At 48.1% G+C, this 11,769-nt stretch overlaps 1 protein-coding gene across 1 annotated transcript; it reads right to left on the reverse strand.

Annotated features, from left to right (window-relative positions):
- Nucleotides 1-1,011: 1,011 nt before the first annotated feature.
- Nucleotides 1,012-11,644, reverse strand: CCDC43 (coiled-coil domain containing 43; the record flags this gene model as incomplete). The annotated part of the gene is made up of 5 exons (XM_082010470.1): nt 1,012-1,312; nt 2,690-2,748; nt 3,664-3,799; nt 5,975-6,062; nt 11,468-11,644. 5 exons carry the CDS (start codon nt 11,642-11,644, stop codon nt 1,125-1,127), a joined length of 648 nt encoding a protein of 215 aa, XP_081866596.1. The 3' UTR covers nt 1,012-1,124.
- Between the last annotated feature and the right edge of the window lie 125 nt (nt 11,645-11,769).

Raw genomic sequence — 11,769 nt, forward strand, 5'->3', positions numbered from 1 at the left:
GAGGACGCGGCAGCGCAGGGGCAAGACACGACGGATCCTCCCACACCCCCGAAAGCGCTGCAGCTCCTCGTTCACGCTCATTTTACAGAAATTAGCGTTCTCCTCTCCAGAGGTGGATGACACCATCATGAAAAAGGCTGGGAACAGCAGGTACCAAGCCCTTTGGGGGCAAGAGAAGCGCTCGGCCCCCCCAGGCAGCTCCCGACTGCAGCTGTGCCCAGTGACAGCAACCAGCTTGTAAGCCCAGCACACCCAACTCGCAGCGCGGAGCCTGTGTTAAAGCACTCGCTCTGGCAACCGCCGCAGAAATAACAGCCGATGTTCACCCACACGAAACATCGGGAAGCACCATTTTCCAAGCTACCACCATAAAGTCTTAAAACAGCATTAAGGGCTGAACTGATTTGCTACTGCTCTGGCTGACGCTCAAATCAGTGCAGCGTTTCCCTTGCCAAGAGCCTGTGGGTGATGCGGTCTCACAGCTGCAACTCATATATATTTCATAACGTTTCTTTTCTCTTGCTGCAGAACAGCACTTACCCTCGCTGAGGTCAGCTCCAAACCCTGTGCTCTCAGCTCAGCCAGAACCAAGACATAGCGTTGTTCTCGGCAGCATAAATACATGTATTTGCAATTATGTTTTTCAAGGCTAGTGTAAATAAATTCACATTCCCCCTGCAGCAGCATGTCCTTAACGACACGTCAGAAAGGGGCTCTGCTCTGTTCTCAGACCGTAACATGCTGTCACTGCAAATCAAGGCTGGCAGGAGGACGCAGCCACCGTGGAAGCCCTCTCCTACATCTTGTTTTCCTTCTCTTGAAGCGGTTAGAAGTAAAAAAATCCATCAATTTAAAACATGGACATAATCACTTCACTGTTCTTTGGTACAGATATTGGCCACAATAACCGACTGGGACATTTGACACCACAAGCACATGGCACACTTGGACTTTAAGAGGTGCTTGAAATTTCTTGTTTGCTATGGGGGGGGTGGGGGGTAGGGAAGGAAACGCTTCCAAAGAACCACTCGCCAGCCACGTGCCCAGAATTTCTGCCGCGCTTTAAACACACACCATATTCGTAAATAATCTTATCCCTTGAAAGTCCAACTAGAAAACCCCAGCTATCGCTTCCGCTCGCCTTTCTGTGTCCTTTTCTTCTCTTTTTCCTTCCGCTCCTGCTTGGCTAGCTTATCCTTCTCTCGCTGGAGTTTATCTTGCTCTTTTTTCTTCTGGAACTCATCTCGCAGCAGCTCCCGTTCCAGCTTCCTGGCATTCAAGACATCCTCCACGTTTGTGTTTCGGAACAGCGCTGGTGGTGTGTTAAGGGCAAAGAACGCTCTGGCTGAAGCCACACAGCTTCGCTCTGCAGCCGCATTTTAGAGCTCGGAGCCAGACACCGGCACGAGCCCACCGGGTGATTCATCCTTACCTCCCCCTTCACCTTCTGACTCCTACTTCTGCTTCATTGCCAAGCAGGTAAGGAATTTGGGAATGAGGAACAGAGAAAGAAAAATGAATCTCTGTTTGGTTTTCCAAATTAGAAGAGTCATGTAGAGTTAGTGCATGCTCCCTAGAAAAGGATTTTTTCCGAGAAAAATCAAGTTGCCTACAAGTTCTTAAGACTGATATGTAAAAAAATCTGTAAAGCCTTTACAAGCCTAAGAGGAAGAAAAGTAACACATATGGTACAGCTTCCTCAAGTCGATTGACTACAGCTGTGTACGACATGTACATTTTTACATATGTGTACGTGTACATATGCGTATGTATCTGTAGACACCATGACCACGGCTGACAGCCCCGGGAGCCAACAGCCAGTGGGCCCGAGGCACCCCAGCAGCTCCTGAAGGGCCAGTCCCAGCTAATGGGATGGGAACGGTGCTGCACAGCGCTGGCTGGGGCAGCTCCGCCTGGCCCACTGGCCACGGAGGAAGGCTGCAGACGTGGGAACAGATGAGACAGCTCACGCCAAGGATCCCCACGGTCTTGTGTGCTCCCTCCTGCAGCAACTAGTGGCAAATGCTTTGGGAAGAGCATTAGACAGAGACAGTGGGTGCCTCCTCCTCTCTCTCTTCCTCTGAGCCATCAGTAATGTAGGGGCAAGAATAATTTCCATTTCACTTTTTCATTACGTGATAAAACCTGCTTCCATCTTAAACCTGCCAGCTGCTGAGCTCAAGAAACATCCCAAACGAGTGTGTTGAGAAAAACATGGGATACTTGGTCCGTGTTCACCGTTAAAGTTCAGCTGCAGCACAGCCTTACAAGTTTCACAGTGGTTTTGTTTCTGCTGCACTTTTAATAATTCCTGACATGATTTACCTCTCCGGACACCAGTTAACATTCAGCTGATGTTCTGGGAGAATTATCCTTATAAATAGGAATGTTCTGTGAATGTTCTGTGACACTTCAGAGAAGCTGGAAGAGGGAAGGAAGGAACAGAGGAGAGAGAACAGAATGATGGAATCAGTCTCAGCTGCGCACGTGGGGGAGGGAGCAGATGGACCTCTAATTTTCATTACAAGCAAGTTTTGTCTGTAGCCTGAAGAGAAAAATGAATCACCAAACTTAAATGGTGGCTCTAAAGAAACAGGGAACATCAATACAGGTGAGGAAGAATGGAAAACTCACCATGGAAGCTGCCTTCCTTCCAAAAAGTCTGGCTTATTGAGAATTCAAAGGATACATTTTTCCGATCCAATATTTACTGCTGTCGCAATTGATCCATCCTGCTCATCCTCGCCAGTGAAAGAATTAAGGAAATATGGACATCAGTAATGAACTTGTGCCTCTATACAGTCACACTTAAAACACAACAAATAGCATTTTTATCAAAAATTAATGCAGACGATCAAGCACAGGCAAGCACAGACCCCCCATGTTCAGCTCCCTCCTGCTGCACGAGCGCAGGAGGGGAATTCCCTCCTAGTCAACTTTGCTCTTCAAGGAAGAACTTGTTCTTCAGCACTATGAAGACGTAACTTTAAACTCTCCCGCTCTACGCATACTCTTTCTGAATCACAGAATCATTAAGGTTGGAAAAAACCTTTAAGACCACCGAGTCCAACCACCAGCCCAACACCACCACGCCCACTGAACCATGTCCTGAAGTGTCACGTCTACACGTTTTTTGGACTCTTCCAGTGATGGTGATTCCACCACCTCCCTGGGCAGCCTGTGCCAATGCTTGACCACCCTCTCAGTAAAGAAATTTTTCCTACTATCTAGTCTAAACCTCCCCTGGCGCAACTTGAGGCCATTTCCTCTGAAGAGGATCTTTTCAGCGGGCTTCTCACCAGAAAGCAAGAGCTAAATTCAATATATTAACTACCGTGCACAGAGTTACCAGGAGGTGATTCACTCCTCTTCTGCAACACACCTGGACTGGGCAAACCTTACCCACCCAAGCACGCATTGGTGGGGTGTGGAAATGATGGAGAAACATGCTCAAAGGAGCGTCTGCTCATGGCACTCCAACAAACTAGGAGCTTCCATGCTTTTTTCCATGGAAGTTATTCTATCATGGAGAAGGAAGATTTAAAGGTTTCCCCAGTTCCCCCGACCAGACACTGCAAACCTAGAAAGGTGTTGTTTTAGGAGATTTTTAATAAACGTTGTCCTTCAAAGCATCGAGTCTCAATTGGGTCAGGAAAAGGATATTCCTCCTCGTCTGTCACATTGGCATACTGGGCCAGGAGGGCAGCTTTCCTTTGCTTCTCTTCCTGGGAGACCTCCTTTGGCTTCACCACAATCTTGGCCTGCTTCTCCATCATGCTGGCGATGGCTTGGATCTCATCTGGCCAGGAGAGAAGTCAGAGCGTCAGCCAGTCCCTGCAGACACAGCAGTCGAGTCCCAGCTGACAGATGCCACACGCTGCCACCTCCTACATCTGCAGTGCCCAGAAGGCACCGTCCCACTGTCACAGGCTGCGTCCCGCCTGCAGGGAGGCAGCTGGCGCTGGGGACAAACGCACCCAGCTAAAGGGAAAAGTCTCACCCAAAAATATCCCCCGCCCTCCTCCCACGAGCCTTCTCCCAAGGTCACTAGCGGTGCTGTCAACACACAGAGCGCAGCGAGCCGGCCGTTTTGGGGAATTCAGTGTGAGGACAGAGAGAGCAGGAGCTGCTGAAGAGCCACCGAGGAGGCTGCGCAGGCCAGCACGGCATCTGATGCGGTGACATAACACCGGCTTCTCTTCTCCTCGCAAGGAGGAATTCCCCCGTGCTGCACGCAGCAACAATCAGATGCTATTTTTCCTGGAGCAAGGGAAGCCTTACAATAAAACTTAGAAATCAGCAAGACTAGCTAATGAAAATCCATTTTACTCCAAATTGCATTCTCTTCTGCTTAAAAGAGGCTAAGTTTATTTATCTACGTACTTAAAGCCATGTTAAACAGACATTCTAAAAACCCAGTCTGACCAGTTTAATACTTTTTTTTCTACCTACCTAGGGAACCTAACAGCTGATTTACCTTTTAACATTGAAGTTCTACTGCCCGTTTCTTAAAATGACATTTGGATTTGACATAAATTTTTTTTTTAGTTTGTTATTGATCCTTAGGATTTTGTTATTCTAAGTAGATATTGACTTCATTGGGGATTTATCCTTTCATGGAACCACAGTGAAATAATTAAATCCTTGCATTTCTAACAACCCAGACGCACACTGCTACCTTTTTTCTGTGACAAGTAAGGTAACCAACAGAATGAGCAGGAGGAATCCAGCAGCAGCTCCAGCAATTTCAATTACTTGTCCCCAAAAGACGGATTTATTTTATTTCATGCACAGATTAGCGTAACTTTTCCCCATCCCCAGCCAAAGGCAAGGTCAGGCCAAGGACAAGCTTCAGTGAATTTTGGGGGAAAGCCACTGAACTGTTGTGTGGTTCAGCCATCTCATCTATGAAGAGGAGGGAAGTGCTATTTGTGAAATTCTGAGGTTTAGACAAGAAAAGCACTGTATAAACACAGGCCTCATGATAAGGGCTCGCTATTTCTAGAATGGCACCAGCCAGTGGCAATATTCTGTTTGTAACCAGAACCAACAAAAAATGCAGAGCAAACAAAAAGCAGGATTCAGCCAAAAGGGATGTTACGTTGTCACGGGCTACGGTTAGGTCCGTGCAGTTGGAAGATCACTCACTGATCCATGCAGTATGCTTAAACCAGCAAAATCCTTCCAGTGTATGACTTCATTGCACCCCAGAGCTCTACTCAATGACCAGAACAAGCCTCCCCTGATAAGCAAGAACAAGACGGAGGTCTTTGCTCCCAAGCCAGCAGCTGAAGACAAGGGATGAATTCAGAGAGGGTACAAAGAAACGGTGGGACTGTATACATGACTGGGAAAGGAGCAGCATTAGTACAGCAGCAGCAGCCTCACAGAGCTTCCCCCCTACAAGCACTTACGGGGAAAGAAAAAAAAAAAAAAAGACAGTTTTAAGAGAAGATTTTAAAAGAAGAAATAAGGATGCTTTCCTGATGTGTACTGGGACCTTCTCCTGGGGCGAGCAGCAGCAGAAGGGACAGCACAGCTCTCCGCAGGTGCAGTTGTAGTAGTATAAAAACACTTGTTTTCCAAACCAGCGTAAACTGAAGTAGCATAGGTATTTTATACCATAATAACTGCACTAGCTGCCATCACCACACAAACAGAAAGCCTAGGTGTTTTGCAAAAGGAAATTTTAAAAATCCTACAGAAAAAAAAGGCGCTTTTCCTCTGCAGGATTATGAACCCAAAGAGCAGCACAATGCTAGATACAGCCAGAAGTGAAACTACTCATCCTCATTTCATATTTCAAGACAAAACAGTAAATAAGCAGCAATGGCAATGAGAGGCAAGTCAGATCTGCAAACATATTAGCAGCATTGGTTTTAACTCCTAACAGGATGAACACAGTGTCTCATCTTGGTAAGGCCCTGCAAATTACTCATACCACGAGGAAAGGCACACCGAGCAGCGACACTACCTTCTTTTTTCTCTTTGGCGTCAACAATCTGAGATTCAGACCACTTCTCGACTACTTCCCTGCAAACATCGTTTAAGAGATCTTCTTCCTAGTAAGGGAAAAGAGACTTCTCAGTCTTGGAACAAAGTTGGTCTGCTTTAAACAAGCATGAATCAGATATGAAAAGCACCAGCTGCAAAGAATCTGAGCACCCAGCAATAAGCTCAAGCGATACAGCTTTTCACACAAAATCACCCATTAAATGCACACTCAGGACTTCCGTTAGCCTGGGACGAAACAAGTCACGCGATGGACTTACTTATTGACACAGCTCAGCACCAGGGATAGCCTTGACCCACTAAGCAAACACAAGGTGTCAAGGCTGCCATCCAACAGCGCTGCACCACGCCAGGTGATGCCACATCACCGCGGCGGTTTACTTTTTCACATGATACAGCCCTAAGAACACACCCTGGTTTCATAGCAGCAGGCTCTAGGTGCAACAGCCCAACTGAAGGCAGGCAACTGGGGTATCTTCACTCTAGAAACCTACTGCCTATCTCTTCTTGAGCAAGGCTATGGAGGAGCCACTCAAAGGCCACCTCCAAGCCAATCTCACTAAAGTGAGTAAATTAGACTGGCTAAAACACAGGGCAGGGCCAGCACAGAGCCAAAACCACTTTGGAGGTACTGATGGACCATCTCCTCCCACCAGCAGGGATATTCTTGTCCCCCTTGACCTGCCTGGAACATTAAACACAATCTATAGAGGTGGCAGTGGAATGCGTTCACACTGTTGTTCATTACTGAGGAAGACTTTAAACTGCAGGGGGAAAGGAAACGGACCCAACCCGCAATAGGATGGTATTCCCATCACCAGACCCTTCGCTTGTGGAGCCCCACCATGACTAGCTCTCTCCCCAGTGCCTATGTACAGCTTCTCAGGGGACTGATCAACACCATAATTCCAGTTCCAGCCGTAGACAGGCGACACGCTATCCTACCACACCTCAGCACAAGCGGTCACAGCCTTTCTGTGAGAATTGCTCCATATGTGAGTTCAGGTTACAGAAGCCAAATCCAGACAAGAAACACGATCCTGATAAAAAAGCGTTTTGAAGAGTTACAGCCAGGAGCACTTCACTGGGAAGACATATGTGTACAACGCGCTGGAAGTTTTCATTTTTTTAATTTATTTTGCTCATTAACACTAAATTGGGTTTGCCCACAGCTTAGGAAATAACAGCAGCAGAAAGGCAGGGGGGCTTGAGGAGAGATGATACCAAATGGAAACTAGATAGCCAGGGACACCTCAGGAATGAGCCAGCTGGGACTGAAACGCCCCTTCCCCTGCACCCTGGCAGGTCTGGCCTGTGCACTGCAGCTGTTAAAGCTCAAGCTAGATCCAGGCACTGCCTACAAATCCTTGGGGTCACCCTGGTCCCCTGAGGCAGCAGCACTGCACTCGGGCAGGGACAAATCAGGCAGCAAAGCAATGGTGACGTCTCACTAGAGCTGTTCTGCCAGCCCCGACCATTGCCTACCCTGCCTATGCCAAAAACTAGCTCTGAGAGGCAGAAAACTTGATAAACTCCGCCTAGAAAATAATTTCTTATAAAGATGTGTAAGAACCAGGCCTTCACCATCTGCCCCTTTCCCCCCACCTTTCACAGCCAGCCGTGCAGTAATCAGCATTTCAAAAACGATCACAAACCCCTGCACACAGACTTCCCACCAAAGTTCACAATCCTCGTCTTGAAAACTTGGGCACTAGGTACCTAAAAAATAAGTACCTAAAAAAAAAAAAAAAGCACCTTCAAGCTCCATGACAGACCGACACTGAAAAGATTACCCATCCAGCAGAGTAAAGCTCACCTGCAGGGGGGACAGCAAAAAAAGTTGACCTCACCACAACTGCGGGACAGACGAGGAGATAAAAACAAACACAAAATCTCTCCACCTTTTGTTCAAATACAAATAAAGAGGAATTCAGAGTGAAGTCCTCCCCACCCCGAGCCTACAACAACTAAGCGCAAAGTACTGCATGTAACAGGCAGACGGCAGGAGAACCCACACACAGCGATACCATCACACAAAACTGCCGAGCACCGAGATCACGAGCACAGTTCAGGGCTGTACGCACAACAGAACAAGGTCCCCAGGCTGGAGAGGAGAGGCTACAAGGACAAACATGTGGGACACTCAAGGCTGTGAGAGGAGGTGATCTGCAAACAGAGAAACAGCAGAAGGACAAAGGGTTTGCAATTCACATCAATATCAGACTCCATTTTAAGAAGCCAACATGCCTTTAATGAGAGTAGATCCAGAGGCCAGGATGATGCCTAACCTGCCAAGATCAGGTATAAGAACACATGGTTTAGGTCTGGAAGAACCCGCCAACCCCACTCCCACTGGGAGATGACATGGAGGTCTTCACAGGAACACACACTGGATGAGCAGACCAGCAACGAGGATGATATGCACAGAAACAGCATTTCAAGTGCTGGTCAGAGAGACCCTTCCAGCTCTCAGAGACACAGTAAGTCATGAAAAGATAACAAAAATAAGCATGGTTCGAGGACATAGAAGACATGAAGGTTTTTAAGTGCCAGAAACACTCATAGTAAAAGGATGCTCCTCAATGGATGGGCTCCCCTGAATGCAGGCAATACTGGCCCACTGGAATCAAAGCTGGCAAAATTATAATCAACTTTATATTAAGCCAGAAGAGAAGGCTGCGAGAGATATATTCCCTGGGTGCTTGGTTTCAATGTGCAGAAGGAAGAAAATCAGGCAAGTGATGATAAAGGAATGGCAGCAAGTGAGAAGGAAAATGAATGAACAGCAGAAGACTAACAACAATGGCAGAGACCTGCACAACCTTCTAACAAGGGTTTGAGCAATAAGAAACAAATGAGGTATTTGTGTATCGGTGGAGGCAGGCCTATGAGGGCAGAAGAACACAAAAGTGAGTCGTTCTAGTGATCCCAGAAAAAACAGCCTTGGAGCTGGAGAAAGGAAAAAACGAAAGACCAACATGACAGTGCGTCAACAGACATGAATGAAGCAACAGAAAAGAAACATGATGGGGCAGCCTGGGTGCAACTAAACCGTTACAGGAGGAAGCAAAGAGATATCCTGCTGCACAGTGCAGGCCATTTGCTGTAGCACCCTTCCACCTCACTGCGGTCTGGACGGGGACCTCTAGCAGAGCACTGACTTCTGTGCCTCTGGGAGAGTCGCTCCCCGCGTATAACAGCAAACACTACTAATAGCGGTGGAGTTCAGAGAGCTGGGGGTGCAACAAGCCAAATATTTTAATCTAGTATTCCCCAAACAAACAAGAAATGCTGTTGTTTCAGAGGTTAGTCAATACAGAGAAAAATTAACTATGGAAAATACAAGTGAGCTGGGTTCTGTCTGGTTTAAAGAGAAGAACAGATCAGAAATAGATCTGGATTCTAAGTTTCTTGATTTGAAATGGTTACATCTTAATAAACGCAGGGAACTAATGCATGACATTGTCAGAACTGAGGAACCATGGACATGAGTGCAGATGTCACCTGAAATTTGTTTTCATGAGGGCTCTCAAAAATAAAGAAGCAAAAAAATTACCTGGAATTTGTGTATAGAAGCAAAAGAACTTGGCAAGAAAGGCCTCAAATTAACCAAATAAAAGATTGTTTCAAAATTCAATACAGAAATAAGTATAGTCTTATAAATGAAGAAAAAATGCACTGACTAAAAAAAGTAATTAAAAATTCTGAAGGTTCAAGAGGCAAAAAGGTTTTAGAGGAATTGCAGAAAAATCAAACTGAGTTCAAACTTGCAAATGAAGCAAGTCAGCTGTGACCATGACATAAAAAAGAAAATGAAGAGAAGAAAGGGGGGCTTTTGTGCCATACATACAGAATAAAGACAGCCTAGAACCTGATGAACATGAAAACCCTGTGCCGATTCTCAAACCTGGTGGCTGTGCACAAGAAGGGTAACTCAGCACTAAGGAGAAAAGCGGAAATGTCAGAACATAACGCAGCCCACCATGGGGCAAGGGACGGCCAGCACACTATATACCTCCAGAGCTCAGACAGAGCACGCACAACAAAACGCAAGGCCCAGCCCAGGCTTGCGAGTCTGCAACCAACGTGGTCAAGGATCAGCCACAGGCTCTACCTTTGGTGATGAAATGAAGCAAGTCTAGTAATTACAGGCAGGTTAATTAACCTCAGTTATTTCAAAAGAGCATTTTCCAAAGATGTTTTGCTGTGCCCCTAATGCCACCAGGCTGCACTGTTTGCTTCTCCAATTTTTTTAGGCACAAAGCCACACTGGCACAGCTAAGCTTCTTTTAGAAGCTACCTTACTGCTGGTGCCCTGGGGTGGGAAGGGGATGGTAGAGACAGTGAAGAGGCTCTGTCTTTCAGGAAAACTGATTTAAAACAGCATGCAGTCTGTGAATGGAAGGAATTAGAGGATATAGTTACCTACGATAAAAAAAAAGCTGATTGTAGCAACCAAGTCCCTCTGGGTTTTGTGCTCCTATATAGACATTTTGGGAGTAAATCAGTAATAGCCATTGAGCAGGCTGTTCTTCAACAGCAGCACACATTCACTACTTAACATTTTACACTACAAAACATCCATTTATGAAACACCCTGAGATACAGATACTGTAAAAATCTTACAGGCCCCAAAGGAGATGACTATCAAAGATAAATTCTTTTGTGGACTCTCCTAACTCTCTCCCAGAAATCTGGCGGGGGTAGAGCCAAGCACTGCTCACGCCCCAGAGCTCCAGCCTCTACCCATGCACAGTTAAAAGTCTGTCCCAGCTGGGAGCTGGACTCCACCTCCAACCTGATTCAAGTCCCTGACTCCTGGAAGACAGCACCATGCTGTGAGGAACAGGATCTGCTGGAGGAATGATGACCATCTGACACAGCTATCGTTGAGCCACTGTGAAGGATCTGTCATTAAAAAACACCTCTTAAACCACACGTGGGCACTACCAGAAAGCCACCCAGCTCACAGGCTAATCCCTGCGTCCTCCACACAAATAAAAAGCGACCCTTTTCTTCCCCCACACGAACAGCCATGCTCTGCAACTGCCAAAGTTCCCAATCAGCCTCAAAACTGGCACAATCTCCCTGCACAACAAGCAAAAAAAAAAGCCCCCCAAAACCCCAAATAAGCTCCGAACACCTAAAGGGCCCAGAAAGGACCCCGGAGACATTAGGGACCCCCAGGGGAAGGCCGTTACCCACCCGAGGCCTTCAGGGGAGCGATGCCTGTGTGTCCCGCACGGTTCTCCACGCCAACCCCCCACGGAGCCCCCGGGTCCAGCGAGGCCGCAGCCGCCCGTCGCCTCCCGGGGCTGTGGGTGAGCCCCGGCGGGCAGACAGAGAGCTCAGCGGCGTGGACCGGGGGTCGATACCAGCCGGAAACAGCCATCCTACCCCGGGAGGCTCGTCCCGCCCGGCCGCCGGTGAGAGGAACCCCCGGCCCGTCCCTCACCAGGCAAGCGGCCAGGACACCGCGCAGCGCCTCCAGCCGCTCCTCGTCGCCCTCCTCCTCACGGAGCAGCCCCTGGATGTAGGCGCCATAGACGGCGCGGTCGAGGCCCAGCGCGTCCAGCCGCGCCGCCAGCCAGGCCGCGAAACCACCCGCCGCCTCCCCACCGGGCGCCGCCATGTTGGAGCAGCGCCCCGCCGCCGCCGCGCATGCGCACGCGGCCGCCCGCCGGTGGGGGCGGGGCGCGACGGTGGCTGCGGAGGACAAACTTGTGGCAGCGTTCAGGAGACCCACCCGTTCGCGCC

The sequence above is a fragment of the Phaethon aethereus genome (assembly GCF_964289735.1).
Source record: "Phaethon aethereus genome assembly, chromosome: 25".
In the NCBI taxonomy this organism is placed as follows: Eukaryota; Metazoa; Chordata; class Aves; order Phaethontiformes; family Phaethontidae; genus Phaethon; species Phaethon aethereus.